This window comes from Colossoma macropomum, unplaced genomic scaffold, assembly GCF_904425465.1.
Source record: "Colossoma macropomum unplaced genomic scaffold, Colossoma_macropomum, whole genome shotgun sequence".
In the NCBI taxonomy this organism is placed as follows: domain Eukaryota; kingdom Metazoa; phylum Chordata; class Actinopteri; order Characiformes; family Serrasalmidae; genus Colossoma; species Colossoma macropomum.
In genome coordinates, this window is record NW_023494788.1 from 11,908,731 (window position 1) to 11,930,118 (window position 21,388).

The following is a 21,388-nucleotide window of genomic DNA, read 5'->3' on the forward strand; positions in this document are numbered from 1 at the left end:
TTCTTAAAATAGACTTTCATGGTGAACATCAATCACTTACCAGTTCCACAGTGAAATTTTCAGACATTGCTGACTCAAGACTGCTTCAACTGAGATTAACGTTGCCAGTTACAATATTAAGAAGGATTTGAAAATGTTGGCGTGAGTCATTTAAAAATGTAGCCTACCTCTAAAGAATTTTCATACTTCACATACTGGTAATATTAGTAAATACTGCACCCTTCAATAAAGACCAGCTTTGGTACTGAAAAGTAAAAGCTAACAGCTAATCTGCAATGGCACTACACTAATAAAGAGATATTAAAAGCAGAAATGGCATTAAGTTTTAAATCTCCCATTAAGGGCTAGGCTGGGTCCTTTCACAGTGCCACACCACCACTGATTAAGGTACATAATACTGGCTGCATGAGCCTGTCTGGGCTTTATTTCTACAGCAGCTGCCACCCAAATCCCCCCATGCCTTCATAAAAGCATTCTCACTTGACTTTTCTCAGACTCCTCAACACACAAATCAAAGGTTCTGGTGCAAATATAGGGCAGGAGTAATACAGACTGTTCACTACCAGAAATCCGTGGCTACAGCAGAATTAAATTATTAACACAATGTAATACTATGTAAATCATTAATACCCACAATGTTACATTACCATGAAGCTGAAACAGACTTTCCAAGATTAACAATATGTGGGCTGCAACATAAATTCAAAATGTCACAATGTTTTCTATAGCAAAACAATGTCTAAAGGTTACTTCTCCCCAGGCCAGTGCTCATGCCAGCCTGTTTGTGCAGATTAGGGATTAATGTACTTAATCACCTTTAACACTAAGTGACTGGGCCAAGTGCTTATGATGCAGCTGTGCAGAAGCTGCAGTAGTTTTGTAGGCTTCTTTCACGGCTGAAACAAATTCTCAATAATATATGACAAATTATTATATTCAACATCTGAAAAGTCATTACAAAAAACAACTTCTGTGGGCCCATGCACTTTCGTGGGGAAGCAATCGCTTGTTTAGAAAGCCAAAAAAGTTAGCTGATCACAGACTCTGAATTTAAGGCAACAGTGCAGACCAACTTGGTGTCCTACTGCTCCAGATTGATAGCTAGCCAGCATGTGCTTAGTTTCATTTATCTCTAAGAATAAATGAAAGCATGCTGGCTAGCTAGCTGTCCAGAGCTCTATGAAAGTTAATCAGACTGCCCCAGGCAATGAAGCAGACATGGCTGATTTTAGCACATGCTCTGGTATAAAGAGGTTTTGACTGTCTTACAAATCTTGATCACCCACCCCCCCAAAATCACTGACATGACCCAAAAACGTGTTCTAATTTAAAGACGACGATTAAAAAGGCAGAGTTTCCTCTTCTTTCCTTTACTGCTCATTGCTTTTCAAACAGGGTTGGGCAGGATCCCTGGTTCAGCATTTTAATGCCACTTGCTATGAAAATAAGCATTTATCAGTAATGTTTCTTTTTTTCATTACCTTGTAGTATTACATGTTATTAAAAAGCAAATAAGCAAATGAAATAAAATACATATTTCTGCAATTATGCACAATAATAATAATAATAGTAATGACAATAAAAGCAACAATAAGAACACAGTGCTCTGAAATACAGTGAAAGTACTATGTAGAGAAACAGTCATGAATGCAATGCTTCACACAAGAATCTAAAATGCAATTAATACATTACCAGTTTAACTCCTGTGCCAGGCAGTTATAAAAATAAACCAGCCTTAGCCTGTTTCCGCCATGTGTGTTTTTTGTGATTACCCAGCCGACTTTCCTGGAAACGCGTTGCAGGACACTGATACTCATAAATCCTTCTCTGGTGTCCATCGTAAACAACATGTTCAAAATGTGAAGCATGTCTATAAAAACAGCCATACAATAAAAAAAGCTGTAAATGTAAATTACTTGCATTTTTCCTATTCGAACTGGTCTGTCACATACCTGCCTTTAATGATTTAACAGCACTGCCACACCATGACAGCCTGACATTTAGGCAGTCTGGGGCATCTCTCAAAAGGCCCAGACCGCTCACCTTGCATCAAAGCAGGAACAGGTGCAGAGCAACAAAAGGTAAGGGAGATCAGGGCTCAGACAGCCAATAGATTTGTTCTGGTCTAGACCTCCAGGCTCAACCCACTCCTTCTTCAAACGAGATCACATCCTTTTAACCCAACAGGGATCACAAGAGCTTTGACAGGGAAAAGAAGCTAGCCCAGAAACAGCAATGGCCCAAGCAGAAAACCTGCCTCTACAGATAAAAATAGATGTCCTTGAAACCCCTGCAGCACAATGTTCAGACATATTTATAATAACAAATGATAAAACAGAGATATATAACTATTTTTTGACTCAGCTGGTTAAAAGCCAACACTGAAAAGACAGACAATGACTCTACTACAGCAATGAGCAGTGAGAAAACATCAACAGGAGGCCAGATCAACTGGGGTGGAATGTGACATACATATGAAGGAGATGTTTCTCAAGGCAACATCTGTGTCAGTGAACTCCACAAATAAAACATTTACGTGGCCATACTGGGTTACACAGGGGGCAAATGGAGAGAGCATGTATCAAATTGGGTTGAGGGAAAGGGTTGGCAACAAGACCAAAACATTATATCATGATATCTAATGACATTTGTATAATACATTGGTATTTATCACAGTATTTTGTTTATCTAAGGTTTGATATGTTTGTACAAGCAAAAAGCAGGAGAACTTTGAAAAATGCATTTGAAAATACCATACATTTTAAATAAATAAATAAATACATACATACATACATACATAGACACATACCATTACAACCCCATTTCCAAAAAAGTTAGGACGTTGTGCAAAATGTAAATAAAAACTGAATACAATGATGTGCAAATCATTTAAACCCTGTAATTAATTGAAAACAGTACAAAGTCTTCAAATCAAATGTTGAAACTGAGAAATTGTATTGTTTTTTAAAAACAGTGGTAAACACGCCACCAACCCAACTTTTTTGGAATGTGTTGCTGGCATCAATTTCAAAATGTGCATATATTTTTCAAAAAACAAAATGTTTCAGTATCAAAATTCGATATGTTCTCTTCACAATGTTCAATTAAATACAGAGTTTACATGATTTGCATATCACTGCACTCTATTTTTATTTACATTTTGCACAGCATCACAACTTTTTTCGAGACAGGGTTGAAAATGCTTAATGAACTGCACATCACTGCATCCAATTAATCAGGCTTTTTAATTAATCATATCTAGATCTTGTCTTTTACAAACTCAGGGACTGTAACACAGTACAAAATCTAAAAAACATCTGTATAATACCAAAACTGTGTATTATAGTAAACATCCAGCAAAGCTTCAAAGAAAAAAAGGGATAAAAATATGATAAAACTTTAAAACCTGCAGATCTGAGAACTAGTTGGGTAAGGTCCTAATATTCTAAATTGCACATTTCATCTATCATCAAGACATCCCTCAAACCAAAATCCCCCACCTGTTCTGCTGCTCATGCTGAACTTAAAATAACAGCAAAAGCAGGAAGAAATGAGTAAAAAGGGCTCTACATCTGCAGGTCGTGTCATAGACTACCCCACTGTCTCACTAAACGTCACCCAGCTTTGATATTGCAACGTCTTAAAGAAGGAAAGTTGTTATTCACTTTACTGCTGCATGTACATCCACAGAATGCTGGTATGGCCAGTTAAACAACGAATGAATGAACAGACAAACAGGCAGACACACGGGCTAGCTTACACATGTTAGTTATGGGCATCTACACATTCAAAAATAGGCTTACGAATGCAAAAACTGGAAATCCATTTGCCACTTGTGAAGAACAGTACACTGCTCTGATCAATTCAGATGTTAACGCCAAGTGTAAACGGGGCCTTTTCCTCTCGGTATTACTTGGCAAACTTACGATCTCCTAAAAACAGATGTACTCTAGACAGCTATGCCATCTCTTTTTAATGAAACATGTAATTGCTCAACGTTTACATACCATCAATGTGCACAAAAAACCTTACTGTAATGTAATTTATTACGATAACATATAATATTATATATCACCGAACCCTAGCTGAGAAATTTTAAATGTGCGCTCTTACCTGGAAGAGGGGGTGACATGGGGATGTTTGGTGGATACTGAAGAAGGGCCATCCTCGCCATCCTGCGGGAGCTCCTCGCAGGCTTCTAACTTCTCATCTTCCAGCAGCTCAGTGATCTACGACAGAGTGGGAGACATTTTAGCACCAAGTTAGCTACCACCATCTGTGGAGTGACTTCAGATCACATGGTCAGGGTTTACAGACATCATATATAAAAACAGAAAGTCTCCACAAAACATTATGGAAGGCTTGGCACTTGCTTGGAGCTCTCCTTTCCGTATTCCCCTGACCAATGAGAGCATGCCTGTGCTTTATCATGATGATGTGCTAAATTGTCATTTTTGGCAGAACATTCTGATATGAATAGCTATTTCACTCAGCTGATAAAGTATTTGACACAATAATACATCACATTTCCAACACAATGCTATTTTTACGCAATGAAGGTTAAACCAATATGCAAGTTATGCTAAATCTAGACAATCTAAAAATTATTACAACTTTCAAATTCATTCCTGATTTTGTTATTTTATTTTCTGCAATAAAGCCTGTTTCTAGCACAAACCCGAAATTTTTTTAGATGAATAATGACTGCATTAGCCAGTGTGGGTTAAATAACACCTGCAGTAAGGTATAAAAATACATAAGACTTGCGATAAATACACCATAGGTCAGCTCTTGTATGACACTGAAAGAAAAAGGGGAGTATAAAGCTTTTTTGTGTGTATGTAACCTAAAGCCACATAGCCTGGATGATTGCATTCTCCATCGTCCTCTACATCTGCTGCAGTGTCACTAGCCCGTTGCCATGGTGACCATTCTGGCAGCTTCTGATTGGCCGAGCAGGGTTGCTGCTCATCTTGTATGCAGATATGAGTCATATGTGGTCAGTGTAACGGGTGGGCTGCTGAACAGGGGAGAGGATAACCTGGGCTCTTTACAAGGTTCTATAGGCTTACAGCCATTTCCCACTCGCCCTAGTCTTGAATGCTATGTTACAAAATGCTGGAAGCCCTGCAGATTCCCTGAGTCTCCCTGCCGGTTTGTTAGATTCATCCTTATGAATTCAGTTGGACTGTTCTGCATTTGCCCGCACTGCAATGTTATCAAGTTATCAAGCTGCTGCATTAATGTAATTAGGTCAATATGATTATTCAGATGTGATTATCCATTATGCCCTTCCCATAACACATCTGGATGCTGGTAAGAAATAAATACTAATGCACAGTCCTAAATCACTGGGCTCTGGCAGTTTTTCTCTCTACGCAGCATGTGCAGTGAAAATACAGCAGACTAGACCAGCATAGAACGACCTCTAAGGTTTATATCTGCTGGTTTATTCTTCACTAAACCTTCAACAGAGGTGGCTATGTGTAGGTTCAAGCAAGTAGCTGCAGTATGCAGAGACTGCACCTTTGTACGGCCCAGGAGGCATTGTTAGTGTGTGGTAAAATTCTTGATTATGCAACATCTGCATTAAAAGAAAAAAAGCTTGAGCTTGGTTGTCTAATTAGCAGTTGCAGTGATTAATTAAGTGCTCTTAACAGCGCATGTGGAAAATGCTGTCAAGCAAACAGGAATCAACCCACACAAACAGAGGCTGCAGTGCGCTCACTCTCTGAGGAATAGAAGAGCGGGCTCTGCTGCCTGCACACACGTGTGGAAAGTTCCAGCGGCACTGGTGGGTGACCCACTTCCCAATTTTTTTAAAAAAAGAAAGAACACTCTCTGTGTATGTGTGAGTTTAGCAATGGCAAGCAAACAAGTGGGAAGTGCTAAGAATGTGAGGAACAAAAGGGCATGGCCTTCTGCAGTTGCTCGAGTTCAGAAAAGAACCTGCAAGGAGTTGCTGGGGAGACTGGAGCCTGGGCAGTACTCAGCAATGTGTGCACCATTCCTTAGAAGGGCATGCTGCATCCGTCAGGTCTGAACATAAGATTATTGCCTTAAAGAAGACAGCTGAGATATGGCGCCGCCATGATGGCGAGAGCTTGTAGAACTTGAAAGGTGCTTTCCAATAGAGGGATGTCTGAATTTACAATCAGCTATATACCTCTAACCCAACAAATACATGGTTTGGACCATCCACCAAAGCAGCAATAGAGGCAATCACCTGCCCTGGCTTATTTACACAACAAACTCCACCCACAACTACCTTCTGCCGCACAGGTCTAAAACATGTCCAGCAGTGACGCTTCACTGGACATGCTAGGTCATGAATTTCAAAAAATGTTAACTGTCCCATTGTAAAAAGACTGGGTACTAACTGGTAAGACATGTATATAAACACTAAAGTCAATTCTGCCTGTACTCTGCCCACCGTCACCTTATTTTCATAGAGTTCACGGTGTAGGTGTGTCCAACTGATATTTTCAAATGGTGCAGCATGTACTAATGCATGTTGTGTTCACAATCTCACCTATGATCAACCAAAGCACCGTTTAGACAGTACTTGCAATACCGGTTATATAAGGATGCTCTCAAAAGCCCCAGCAAGAATACTGGATATCGGTCCAGAACTGCCATATTGGTGCATCCCCCTTTTTTAAATAAATTCTGGCAGGGAGACGCATGTCAGGCATTGTAAGGCAAAACAGTACCCAAAAATGTTTGTTTTTATTTTTCACTATTTTACCATTGTAAACATAACGAGGAACATGCAGGTTCACTGGTCATTTTGCATAGTACATAAAACGGCTACATTTGCGATGTGACCCTTGATTCCTACCTTCACCACTATAAAGAAAACGAAGTCAGCACATTTCTGTATAATGCAGCATTTCACATCAATTGACTGTTTACACCACATTGACTAAATTCAGCAGAAACTCACAAATTTATGTCGAAGTCTTTCATTTTAACGTAGGACTGCGCAAGAGTCATGTGCTGGCAGTGAGGGAAGTGAGAGGGGACAAAGTGATGATAGACAGGCTGGGAAAGTCCCCAAACAGGAAGAGACAGGACCTCATGATTTATACACATATTATTTACAGCAGACCATTTGAAAGCTGATGCAAGCTCACGTCTCTGGCCTGGACCCAGATGGGTCGATCTGTGCCCACATGCTCCCTCTCTGACTTTACTGCAGTATGCACTACACAAAGATGTAAAGAAGGCCTGTGTGAAATCTGTGGCCTTGAGGCACGTGGTAGGATGAATCCCGAAAGCTCATATCTCATTCAGGCTTTTGACTGTTCAGAGTATGAAACTGCAGACTTCAGTTCCTGTTAATCTAGGCCAGGCTCTCAAAGTGGCACAGGCTTGTGTATGCCAGTGTAGCCCAGGGTGGCCATATTCATTAAATTAGGGTTCCATAAGCAAACAAGGCATCTTTAGAGATTGTTGCAGATGTCAGTTTAAACGTTAAATCAGCAGATTATGTGAGTCTGTGGTTATCCACTGTTTTCATTCCTTCATTTCTTTCCAATTCCTTTTTACTGACCAGCCTAATAGCCATTTCATCACTGCTGTAAGAAAAATGGCATGAGGAGTGTTTCTGGCTTTTCATCAAATATTTCCTCTGTCTATAGGCTTGCGGCTGGCCTGCATATTTTAAGATCCACATTCCACTAGATGTGGCTTGTGTGCTATGGCCACAAAGGAGCGGGCATGGTAACAGAAGGTGAGTCAAACAAGTCTCATTCCACAAGTGTTACAGAATGTCCAAGCTGCAGCCTGCAATGCTTTGCAAAACAGACATTAGAGAGACACGCCTTTGGATGCCACTCAAAGGTATGGGAGGAGCGTTACATAAGCCTAGAGACATAATAACCTCCTAACGCTGCCTTTCTTTTCTCCTGCTGCTCCACGTCCGCCTGGGTTTAATCCTGCCTCAGCCTGGTCTCATGATAGATGCAACAGACTTTTAAACCATTTGAGCAAACATCAACCAGTAAGCTGCTTTTCAAGTTTAAGAAATCACTACAATGCGTGCACCAAACTACTGTTTCTCCAAGAACACTTCACCTACTTCACAAACAAACAACTCAACCTGTTACAATAACCATTACAAAATGTTCCAAAGGCAATCTTATGAACTCAAGTTAAGGATCTTGGATGAAATCAGCAACAGAATATCAAGTCATTGTGACCGACAGCACATGACTCCTGCGCAGTCCTAGTGTGATTACAGATAAGAATGCTCTACTGATACTAATGTTATCAGTAGGGTGTTGTGAATTTAGGTGATTGTGTTGGCAGAGTGGCCATGTGTACCTGTTCGTTAATGGAGCTGTAGTCATTAGTGGTGGAAATATCATCCTCCTCTGTGTCAAAGAAGTCCTCCTGGTTCTCCAGCAGCTCAGCCAGGATACGGCTCACTGACTCCTGTTCCTTGAGGTCCTCTACATCCGTATCTAAGCTGTAGGGCACAAGAACAAAGGCTATCAGAGCTCACCACAGCTTTTTAATTGAATCATTTCAGGCAACTGAAATATCAAAAGTAACTAAGAGACAGAGCAGACGAATGATGATAGTTTCGGGAAATGCTGATAGATTGCATCTATTCTGACGGCTATCAAATTGGATGATGTAATGTCCGAAAATGCACCGGCCACAGCTTTAAAGTGCACAAAAGGAAAGTATATGTTTCTGGTAATCTGTTTCTGTTCTTTTCATGTGTCGTCCATGCCATACATTAGCCCTCATACACTGTCTGGCTTGAGAATATCCTAAAGCAACACGAGGAGGCACTTTGTTTTCTTTGCCTTTTTTTTTCTTTTTTTACAGTGGTCATGCTTGCTAAAGAGATATAGCTGTGCTGCAGCGTTCCACAACAGAAAAACATGCCTTGTGAAACATGCACGTTGAAGGGGAATTACACCAATTTTTCAAAATGTCCATACTGTTAAGATATAAACAAAGGTATTCTAAGTAGTTGGATGTTAAATTGTTAACTCCAGAGAAACATTAATTTACGATTCAAAACAACCAATGAACCTATAATGTCTTTCGAGTTTTAAATGTAATGATGATAACATCAAAAGTGCTAAATCAAAAAAACAAAACAAAACAAACAAAAAAAAAATCAACACCCTGCATGTACGTCTCCATCATGAAGGTACTTTAAAAAAATCTGTTTTACAGCAACAGCTTATCTCAAAGCTATCATAAAATACTGTCTTGAGCATCAGGCAGCATATTCATAAGCATTTCATGTAGTAACTTTCTGTGATGGAGCTTTTAGAAGCATTAATTTTTCAGATGTCTGGTTCCAATCACCACCTCTGTGAACAATTTTAACTCTAACCTTCTCTAGAACAGTGCTTTTCACATCAAAACCCTCCAAATGATTTTGTTTACATCTCAACAACTGAATTATGAAGAAATTTTGAAGAACTAGTGTCATTCCCGTCCAACTGATATTGTGGCTCCACCAAAGTTGATGAAAACTAGAACACTTTATATATCCCAGCCTGGTAGCAGGCTACAATAACAGCTGCCTGCAGGCTAAGTTAACACAGCAAGATTTTGTCATTTTCTTATTTTACCAAAAAAGCTATTTATAGGCCGTAAAGTGTGATTTCACCAAACCATATGAAACAAAGTTAGCTTAGCCAGTTAGCAAAGTTTCTAACAAGAAACACAAGCATTTTGTCCAGTTTAAGCACGCTCCTCTGTGGGATTATCACATTACCTGACATGCTGAAATGTTTTAATGGAAAAAGGTGGAGCAAATCTGAGAGGTTCCTGAGTAGTAGCAACAGCTCAGGCAACACTTTAAAAAGGCACTGAAAAGGCGCTCAAGCGTTATTTTTGTTTGTTTATTTCTGGGAAAGCAGCTCGACTGCCTGCCACCACTGTCTCCCCACCAAAATACTATTGTCAATCACCAATGTCTGGAGGTGCAACTGGACGATGCCATGTTGCACATGAGCCTACTAAAAATCTTTATGGTCTAATGATAAAGCAAATGTGAAGCATCTCAATGTTTTCTGGTGCAAACTCAGTGTCAAAGAGCATGACAGTAAATTGGTAAAGCACTGAGAATATTTAGGATCTGTTTATAGCCATACTGAAAAATGTCAGGGCCAAAGACCGCAGCGAGGGCACCGATGCTCCAGCTCTCCTCCTGAAGAGAGGCCACGTTGGACAGGAAGCGGCACAGGAAGCGGAGCAGGCTGTAGTTGACCTGGGGCAGCTGCTGCAGGAAGTATTTCATGTTTCTAGCCAACTCCTCCTCGCTGCTATATTCTAAACAGGGACAAAACACAGGCATCCGACTGAGGATGAAACATGCACACATACAAATTCATCAGAGAGATCTGAGATGATTTCAAATGGGAGTGAGCTAAACAAGACTGCTGATGCAAGGATATGAAAGAAAGGGTGTGACTATGGCATGATGTAAGATCAGCATGCAAAAGCGAAACAGTAACAAATCCACATAATCACCCACAGACATGGAATGGAGAATATATAAACACTGTAGCCCATCTTAGCTGATGATTCATATCTGAAGCGAAAAGGATGACGTAGAAAGCAGGTGGAAAATTTAACCGATTAAAAAAAAAACCCTTGGGAGTAGGTGTAAGCCTAGTAGGTGTTAAACCCTGCAGGCTTGCATGTGGGCCCACATTTCAATTCCTTCCTTTCATAAATACAAACCATTAGATTCATAATAGTTAATAATTTATAGTAGATACAAAATAATAAATATTAGGCTGGCTTTACACTGTGCAACCTTCATGCATCATAATTTCCATGCAACCTGACAGCAACAGAAAGCAATTCAAAAACAAAGTTGCATGCAACACATTCAATTACTCCACTTGTTAACCAAATTAGCAGCTCATGTTTCGATGCCTTGTATTGTTCTTGCTATATAAACTCAACTGTAACGTTGCAGTATTTTTTTAATAATCTTCGTAAAATTATAAAATTTTTATAATTTTTTATTTATTTATGTATCTGTGGTTCTTTATTTGCTCATCTTAGAAGCACTGCAAGTTCATACAGGACCACATTTCTGTCTCCCCTTCTGTAGTGATTTTCACCCTTTGGATCCCAAAGTAATCTGCACTCCATGTGAAATTAGGTGTTGTCAAAAGAGAAGAAAAATGTATATTCTAGCAACGTAATTCATAACAAAAAAAGGGTAGGAAAGAAGAATAAAAATGCTGGCACAAGCAGTGGTTTAAGAAGCTGTTGCGATTAACTGGCAAGTTAAGCCAGCTGGTTACAAAAATGCCTAAAGAACTTAATGTTTGTTTGTTGGGCTCATGACTCAAGTAACTGACAAAATGAAAAACTAACAAAAACTAACAAATTAGGAGGATGACCTTTTCAACCATCTAACACACTTTATGTTTTATTTTCTTTCCCAGTGATCCAACAGAATTAACTGTATAAAATGATGTCATTCAACATGATCATGGGATGTGATATAAGTGTTTTGATTAGCTGTTTCATGAAACTTGTTTCACAAGATGGGTGCAACTGTTGCCGCTGGGTTTCCAATGTATTGCAGGATTCTCTATATTATGCAACTCAAGTGCAATTTAGGTTCATGTAAGTTTCAAGCAACTAAACCTTCATGAAACTTTCACTTTAACATTGACTCAAAGAGGGGTGAGGCTGTGAGAGAAAGAGAATAAGGGAAAATGACTGTGTGAGAAGGAGGCTTCACCTTGGTAAAGATGCAGTATGCGTGTCTGCAGGCCTGTGGGTATTACAGGCTCTGGGAGCTCCTGTAGGAAGAGACGCAGCAGGCTGACGGCTGAGGCCAGGTCTGCCTCCTTCTCCAAATTCACCTTCTCACCACTGTCATAACGCTGCCGCAGCCACTCCACACGCTCCGCGTTTCCATTCACCAGGAACAGACCTTCCAGGTCCAGTCCCCCTACAGTACATGCAGAAACACATGTATAGACACGTCACAATCCCACACCACAAACAAAACAAGGCCAGGGTCTTTGCTGCTAAGGAGCTATGGAGTATTTCTACAGCAGCAGGAATCACATTCATTTACACATCACACTATGCAAAGTTGAGCAAGACACAAGCATGAATAAAAAGTTGGTATTAGCATTTAATCTTCATCTTGAGTACTTTTCTGGTATAAGACTCTTGATATGATTTCCATCAGTGGAAAACAAAGTCTGGACAAAGCTTATTCAAAGCTTCTCTGAATTAGTGTAATCATGACTGTCAAACTTGAAAAGCTGAGTAGCCTAGCAAGGCACGTGCGTAGTGGTTAGTTTATAACTTACTAAATCTGAGGGCTTCGCTCAACAGCAGAAGTTAAGCTAATCAGTCATAATGTTTTTGAAACCTCTACAAACCAGTAAAGTGCAAGATGAAGCTCAGAAACGAGTCAATCCAAGAGCTACTGCTGACATGTACGAGTTTAAAAGGGATGTGAAATTTAGTCCCACTTGGAGGGATGAATCTGAATGTCTGAGCTATGACAAAAAGCAAGGGATGTTTTGTGTTACCTGCCATGAGCAACTATTTGGCTGAGAAGTAAGGAACTACATTAGCTTTGCTATAGGATGCGCAGTAGGTGTGTTTTCTTTGGTAACACTAACTTTAAATAGTGATAAGAAACAAGACTTAATGTTAACTAAGCTGGTTAACACAGAATCTTTATTTTAACGATTTTTATTGAACATTAGGACTCCAGCCACTCATTTAATTGGACAAGTAAAATGTGATGCAGTTACGTGTTGCAGGGGTGGAAAAGAACCAGATTAGAATCAGAAATGCAGCTTGATTTGCAAAACTGTATGTGGTTTTTAAGAAGTAGTAATTTAGCCTAACTGCACTGTGGCGTCACTGTTTGTAGCTCTGTGTACTGACAGTACTTATTAAACACCAAAGTTTTCATGACATTTTGGCAAACAGGCTCTCAAAAAAAGTAGCAAGGAAAATTAAGTATTTTGTGGATCATTATATTTTAGTGAGTAAAGAGTACAGACCACAGTAAGTTCATTTTCAAATGCAGTATGGGAAATGTAGTGTTGATGTTCACAATGGAGGACTTAAACTACCAGGCATACGCTATGCCTAATAATCTGAAGGCACATATAATGTGCTAATCTTGTTCCATCTGTTGTCCTTATGCTAACAATAAATCAGCCTACATTTTCAGAAACAGCCTTTGGCATGCACGCTTGGCCGTCATAAGTGCCTACTATGTCTTGGATGCAACTGCTGAAAAAATGTACATTTATATCCATAAAGTTTTATTCAAAAGGCCAAGAGCTGTTTTCACTGCTGAATTCCTGTTGAGTCTGAACTGTAGTTTTTTCTACAACATCAACAGAAATATAATTAGCTTGCAGAAAACATTTTGCCTGTGCAGCAGTTGCTTCCTCATATTCCAGATGCCACACAGAGATAACCACTCACGTGCCTGGGTATCTGAATAACTTCTCATGTCTGATTATTTGCGTGAACTTCATGCTTCTCCATTACAGGAAACTATAGCACCTGTCGTATCCGATGGTACTTCTCCTGCACCATAGGCTAAATATCTGAGGGGAGATGCCACTACTTTAAAATCAGGGAGGGGAACCTGCAAAGGCCGACTTATACTGTATCTGCATATCTGTGAACATGTGCGGGCACTGTGCACAGATGTTTGCATAAGCCAGGGCTGGTGTCTGCTTGTCAGAGACAAGTGAAAATTTTTACTGGACAAGTGGATGCAGAATATACGATTGGACATGTAAATATGCAAGGTAAAAATAACAAACAGGCTGGCAAACTGCTTTACAAAAGCAAAGTAGCCTACCAAGGCACGTGCATAATGGCAAGTTTATAAGTTCAAATCTGAGGGCTTCACTTCAGCAGCAGAAGTTAAGCTAATCAGTCGTAATGTTTTTGAAACCTCTACAAACCAGTAAAGTGCAAGATGAAGCTCAGAAACTAGTCAATCCAAGGGCTAACACTGACACGTACGCATTTAAGAGGGATCTAAAATTTAGTCCCACTTGGAGGGATGACTTTGAATGTCTGAGCTATGACAAAAATTAAAGGGATGTTTTGTGTTTGTATTTGGCTGAGAAGTAAGTAACTATGTTAGCTGCCATAGTAGCCAACAAACCACACAGCTTTTCTATAGGATGTGCAATACATGTGCTTTGTTTGGTAACAGTAATTTCAAATAGTGTTAAGAAGCAAGACTTAGAACGCAAACTAGTTAACAATGAATCCATAGTTCAACGATTTTTACTTAACATTAGCACTCCAGTTGTTTATTTAAAGGGACAAGTAAAATGGGATTTACTCATACACAGGACAAGTTATTGAAAAAGCTTAAGATCGAGCCCAGCTTAGGTGTCAACATACTTGCATGTAATGTGAACGTGCATTATTGGGCAGTGCCCAAACTAGAATGTACAGTTAACAAAGAGAAAAAATCTACACTGTTTTCGTAAAATTCTGAAAATGGATCCTCCTCTATCAGCCGATCCTAGAACTGCTCTGTTCTATGTCTGGTTTGGGCCAAGCAAGGTTTGGGTCTTGTCCTGCCCCTTGTGCTACTGGACAGCCAGTTGCCTGCTTGTTGTGCAGCACTGTGGACTGAAAAAACACATAGTTGAGATTTTGGTGTGCATGTTGCGCCTCTCTAAGCCTCTGGGAGCTACACTTACCTATGAACCACTTTTCTGCACCGTAACATAGATAAAATGAAATGCATCTCCGTAAAAGTATAAATCAGCCTTAACTGCACAGGTGTCAACGCCCTCTAGTTCTCAGTCATGCCACCATCCATTCATTTAAAGCCACATCAACCACATTCTAGAAGAGATTAAAGATAATGTTTTTAGAGAACAAAGCCACTCAAATGCCTCTATTATGATTTTTGAATCTGAGGCAGGATGCCAAAAACCCAGATTAATCACAGAGTCAATCCTGGAGTGTAAAACCCACTAGCATGCTGTCATCTAAAGTATCATTTACATGGTGACAGAATCCTTGATGTGAACTGTGAAAGTAAAGTACATCGGGCACTATCGCATCATATGATAAATCTAGCCTGTTCTTAGCCAAGTCATGCTTTCATGATAAGAAGGAACTAAGACTGGTGTAACGTTGTGAAGGAGAGAAAGGACATTGTGTGAGGTCTCGCTTATCTGATAGTCACAGCAAACAACATTTGTGGTTTTATCAAAAGTACAAAGCATTCTCATGGAACCTTTACAACTTAAACAAGGATAACTAATCAATAACTGTTCAATTAGTAAATAATTAACCATAAAATAATGATTTGAAATATTAAACAATTAGACTAAATGAGCAATATACAAGTCCATCAATCTACTCAAATCAGTACAGGTGAAAATTAAGACAAGTACATTTCTTCACAAACTAAATTCAAGTGTAAAGAATCTGTCCAGGACCAGCACTGCTGAACATGAGTCATATGTTCTGCGTTTTAACAGCAAAACTGTTACAAGGCATGGTTTAAAAAAATTAATTACGGCTTTACGAAAATTATGGTGACCGAGTATTAGAAGTCACATTAGCACTCACCGTGCTCCTCAATGTACTCTACAATGGTCCTGACCAGTAGGGGGACCTCCTGCCCTGGCTGGCCGCTCTGCTGCACCTCCTCCAGGGGGATGCCGAACACCCTGGCTGTGTTGAAGGAGTCACTGAGAGAAGGAGAGAGGCTCTTCCTCATCGCTTCCACAGCCAGGCTGCTTCAGTCGCTCTGCTTGGCCGAAAACACAGAGAGCAGAGTCAGACCGACAAGCCCACCAACACGCAATCACCAGGGCAGGCGGGGCACATGCAAACACTACAAACACAAGAAAAAGAATCAAACAAGCTAGAACTGGAGTGGGGCCACTCCCATCCTTGGAGTCGGAGTTCTTATCTTGCCCAGAGTCCAGGACGGAGAGGGGTTACATAAGTGAGGTGACTGTCATGAACCAGGATCTGATGAAATATGCAGGCCACACCAACAGTAACAGGTGGGCAGCTGAAGACCTACTGTTAAGACGAACTTTCCATCATATAAAGAAAAACACATAACTACAGATTACTATTACCTATAGAGCAGGGTCAAATGAGAAATTATATACATATAAATCTGCAGAAAGATGTAATAGCGCTCAGCAACATGCATAAAAGAGTTCATGTGAATTGAATCCGGCTCCATTAGAATGTCGGCTTGATGACCTCTATCAGATGGCCTTGACTATCAACGTATGTTAATAAAAAGACAAGGAATGGGGCCTTTTTCTTCTATGAATGTGTGAAACAGAATATTACTGACCTTGTTTTACTTCAAACGCCCAGAAGTTCAACGTATCTCCTGCTCCACTCACTAGCAGTGAATTGAAAGATCTATGGCTGCTTCAGGTTATGGCAAAAGATGAGCCTGTAGTTCCTCATTGACGGACCGCAAATCCTGTTCAGGACGTCAGTGGTTAAGCTGTAGAGAGGTAAGAAAACAGATTCTTTAAATGTGTTGTAATACAACGACCCACTAAACCATCATCAGCTGTATCATATTTGCAATCCACTAATCCAAGCCAGTAAATTCCGAAAAACATCTTTGTGTATATGAAGAGGAATCTGTGTATATGAATTAGCTCAGACTAAATCGCAGCATTGTCTATGTGGCATCACATGCATTCCATCTACACAATAATGGCACTCCTCTGCATTTAGCATTTAATCTGATCGGCTGACTGTCCTACAAGCACATTAAACTACCTGTCATTTAACTTTCAGGTTTTTAAACCTGAGTAAAACAAAGTTACAGCTGCTTTCAACACAAAGATTTTTTAAATATTATGCATAAGATGTAAACAGCCATTCAGAGTGGTTTGATGTGAAATGTGCAGCTTGAGAAAAACTTCAGTCACAATTGTTCACAGTGGTGGTGACCAGACCAGACATCAGAGAGAATGAAAACTACTCTGCAGTAGTCAAAAAAAATTTTTATTTAACGCTATTTTTAATAGTATTTTAGAATTATCAAATATATATAGAACTCACAAGAATGTAATTTCAATAGTCTTTTCGGATAATAAATAAAATGGCTATATTTGTGTTGCAGATGTTGCAACCCCTGGTTCCTATCACTAGCACTGTAAAGAAAATCTGAATCTGTGAGTCTCAACCACTGAATTATGCAGAAAAAAAATCAGTAGAATTCCCCTTTAGTACAAGCTGAAAAAATCTTATTTCTCTTATCTACACATTCTCAGCATCTTGAATATCCCTCTCAAACCTCTTTTTACAAACAGTATCAGTCCATAGTTACTGGATTACCTCTATTTTCATTTAAGGCTCTTTTGTGGTCAAACTATCCCACTCCACATGCATATAAACTGCTTAATTATACACTCAAGTTAGGTTTCAGTAGATCCTCTTTTTTCATTATAATTCATTACCAGTCTGATATCAGCCGTGTAAAACGGGGACAAAATGTTCCCAAAACTGAACAGAAAGATATGTGAACTGACCCATAAGAACGAACATCTTGGCTTTCGGGCAATAGAGAGTAGCTCTGGTACTAATCCCACACAATGAATGCAGTGACCTTTCAGTTCACAATGTCGGCCATTGTTGGAGAAGTTCAGGAGGCAGACAGACTGCCAGTGGAGTGAGGTGCACTGCTTCTTACAGACAATTTCCAGAACTATTTTCCCCTTTATATATACATATTTTTTCCATTGTTCAACAACGCAGTTTATGCAAACAAACTAGTTCAAACTCTGACAACTTCAATCCAAGCTCCAAAACCCTGGTGATAACCCACAGATTAACTTCTATCAACTGAACCCTCTGACTTCAAACAGTTGTACTTGCCCATGCCAGTTATAGAGGCCACATCTCCCATGCCAGTAATTAATTAGTAATGATGGATCTCTTTAGGAGACAGCAGTAAAAGGGCCATGTTACTCACACTGGGGCAGGCCATGGAGATGCTGAACTGGAGCGTATTCTAAACTTGATTTAGGATAAGCATATGCCGCAGTGTGTAGACACATGCTTACAGAATTGCCAACACCAGTCAAATTCAAAGGCAACTTAGATGCGTCTCCATGACATATTGTTTATACAAACAACATAAAAAAAGAAATGTAGATGTCTGTATTTTATAGAACACAGTTTTAGAGAGATTTCAAGTATCTTGCTTTAGCTGTGTATTAGTCATGTGTATATTTGGGTGCACTGAGGTCTTTCACCCACCACACACAAAAACTATGGCAATGACAAAACTACACATCAATCTTTGTTACAAGGATCTCAGCACATCTATGAATGAATAAGGAGCAATTCCAACTTTCCTTAAAACAAACCCGTCACACTTCAGGTGAATTCTGACAGCTCAACAGCATCAACTGAGCTTGCCTTTACAGTGACATTGGTATGATTGATTAGTAAACTTCCTCCTTTGCTCTGCGGTAAATGGAAATTTCCACACTGTTGCACTAACCCCCAGGACGCTTAGACTATGTGGCCAAGAGTCTGAACTGGCACTGTGGTGGTCCCTGGCAACACAGAATTAGGCACTAATCATTAGTATGCAAGCAAAAGAAGCAGGGAAATTTTGCTGATCAGTTACTGACAACATTCAGGAGGGACTGCGACGAGAACAGCAAGGGGAAGCAATAGATTAACATGAAACTGGACAGGCTATCTGCAAAACAGTTTGCCATTTCATACTTTCACCCTACACTTTGGAGAAGAGATAACTTTTCCAAAAATTCTCTTTCTCTTTCAGTATATCAGAATAATTAGGATATAGAACGTGTTACAATCTTCATTTTTTCTAAAGTCCATAACTCCATAGTTCCTGTAAAAAAACTACATTGTTTTAAACTTTATGAGGAGGGGGGCACCATTCTGCATTTGTAAGTGGTCAACTCAACCATCTGATCTCCTATGCAACCTAAATCTATCTGATTTACTGGCTCCAGTAGTATAATTACTGGCAACAGACTCAACTTTACACACCAAGTGAGATTTATTTGTCTCAGATGACAAACTACTCTGAACATGTGTACCTTAGATGACATGAACTCACTCAACTAATCACTTGTCTCTGGTGCTGTCTTGGCAACAATCGATTGACTGTGACTCAGCAACTAGAACTTTTTGAGAAACAGCACAAGGATACTGCTTTGTCATTGATGGTGCTAGCACCTCCAAAAGTAACTCAAACTGGCCTTAAACTGGGCTACGGACATCTAAGTTATATGCAGAAGCACCAAGTTTCAGCTTCTGAATGAAGCAATGAAGCTCTCCATGCTTCTTCCACCTTTCCAAAATTCAAACTAGCCTGCCCAACAACAGTTCACCTGTTTTCTGAGGTGTGTTTTTTGTGGCTTGAACAACATGGCAAGATTCACAAAAATCCTACCATATCTGCTGTGTATATGTCTGATGTGAAAAAATTATTTTACATTTTTATTTCATTTATTTGTGTTGAGTACAGGGCTGCCAGAACCACTGGGGAGATTGGGCATTTGACTCAGGCATTTGACTTTTCAAAGTACTGGGGCGAAAACCCACCACTATCTGACTGTTCAGAAATAGCTTATATCATGAAGAAATTAAAGTACACGGAGTGCTGACCCATAGACACAAACAAATAGACTCAAACTCTTTGACAGAACTAATCAGAATCTCTACTTCAGCCAGGGGGCAGGACATTTAACAGTAAAGCCTTCGCAAGTTCGTTTTCAGTGAGAGGAGCTTCAGCTCATTGATCTGGTAAAAATTCTTACTACGATACATGAACTAATGCACAGCCACAGTTTCTAATTGTCAGTTTGAATTTTTCTTACTGCTACATTGCTAAACAAAGATCACTTTTAGATCTGCAGTGGTTGCTACGGGCCTATCGAACTTTTTCTTTAGTTCGGCCCGTTTTAGTGTGAATCTATTCCAACTGTATTCTAACTGAATAACTAATTCATGAGGGGATTCAACACCAGAGTGTGTCTCCTCAGTGCACATCAGCGCTGTACTGTCTGCACAGTCCTCCTGCTTTAACGGTTTACTGTTTATAGACGCTCATGTCGTCACTGCAGCTCAAGCTGTGGTTAATAACATGAGATGAGCAATAAAACAACAGCGAAGATGTGTTTGATTTTAGCACATGGATCGCAGAGCTTATTTTTGACCAAGCATCTGCTTACACTACAACCGACAAACCAATCATAAACAAGAAGATATCAAGCATGATTTATTACTATTGCTATGATTGTGATGCACATTTTTCTATTTTCATGGTGGCAAATATAAGAGTAACAGAGCGCTTGCTTCCCTGCAAAATTCTTATTGCAATGCTATTGTAGTTGAATCTCCCCAGAATAGAGCCATTGTTTCTTGATGTCTTTTTTAACCTGCAAAAGAAGTTAACTGTTGTGCCACTAGCACTACAGCACAGCAAGATTTAAAGATTGTAATAATATCAGTTACGCTATTAATCATCACTAGCTTTATATTTATTAAACCACATGTGAATCACCCAGGAAATTAATACATTCATTCTCTAGTTGTAATACATTCGCTAAATAACCAACTAGAGAGCGCTGTTTTGTGTGACATATAGAGGCAGGCCGTTTTTAAAACAAGTCTCTGACAAAAACAAACCCACAGGAAACAAAGCTGTATGTATCAGTGAACACCAGGATATCTTGCTTATTAGCTTTCCAGCGTTTTAAAGAAATGCTGAACAACTTATAAAGATGTGATTCTATGAACTTCACATGTTCTTAAACACAGCTACTATATCTCACTCCAAAAGACTCGTCATGTCACAGGTACTTTGCAAAACTGTGTTTCCTATTGAACATGTTAAAAAAGTGCAAGGAAGTGCGTACACACAGGTGTGTGGCAAGCCAATCTGAACGCAAATGACAAAATCACGCCAGTTTAAGGTGCAACAGATACAGACATCTGAGGCTGAGAGTAAGCAACAGGTACCAGATGTAGTGTACTTGGAAGAAACATGTCAATTAATTCAATTAATATGTTAAGAATAAAATATCAAACAGCTTTATTAGGATGTGTTTGATTCCCTTTCAAAGCAGAGGTCATGTGGTCGAGAGTGGGGTTATTTAGGAAGTCCCATTTGAATAGCTTCTATTAGGAAAGGCTGAGTCATGCTAACAAAGACGATGTGCTACACAGACAGATCATACAACCTCATCTGTGTCATCTTGTATGTGCAGTGCTAACCACATTAAACATTTTACAGGCAACATGAAAGCCTGTTCTCTAGCAGAAGAAACTGATGCACACACAAGACTGGCTAATGCATTAGATCAATAAAACGCCTTTTGTTTTATTTCTTGAA

General features: G+C 39.6%; 1 protein-coding gene across 1 annotated transcript in view; it reads right to left on the minus strand.

Moving 5' to 3' along the window:
- Window positions 1–21,388, minus strand: part of fam13b (family with sequence similarity 13 member B) — a 46,767-nt gene that overhangs the window by 21,891 nt on the left and 3,488 nt on the right. The window contains 6 exon segments of the mRNA XM_036568479.1: window positions 4,114–4,229; window positions 8,329–8,473; window positions 10,128–10,305; window positions 11,741–11,953; window positions 15,595–15,775; window positions 16,343–16,501. Coding sequence (XP_036424372.1) covers window positions 4,114–4,229; window positions 8,329–8,473; window positions 10,128–10,305; window positions 11,741–11,953; window positions 15,595–15,745 — 803 coding nt within the window. The 5' untranslated portion in view covers window positions 15,746–15,775; window positions 16,343–16,501.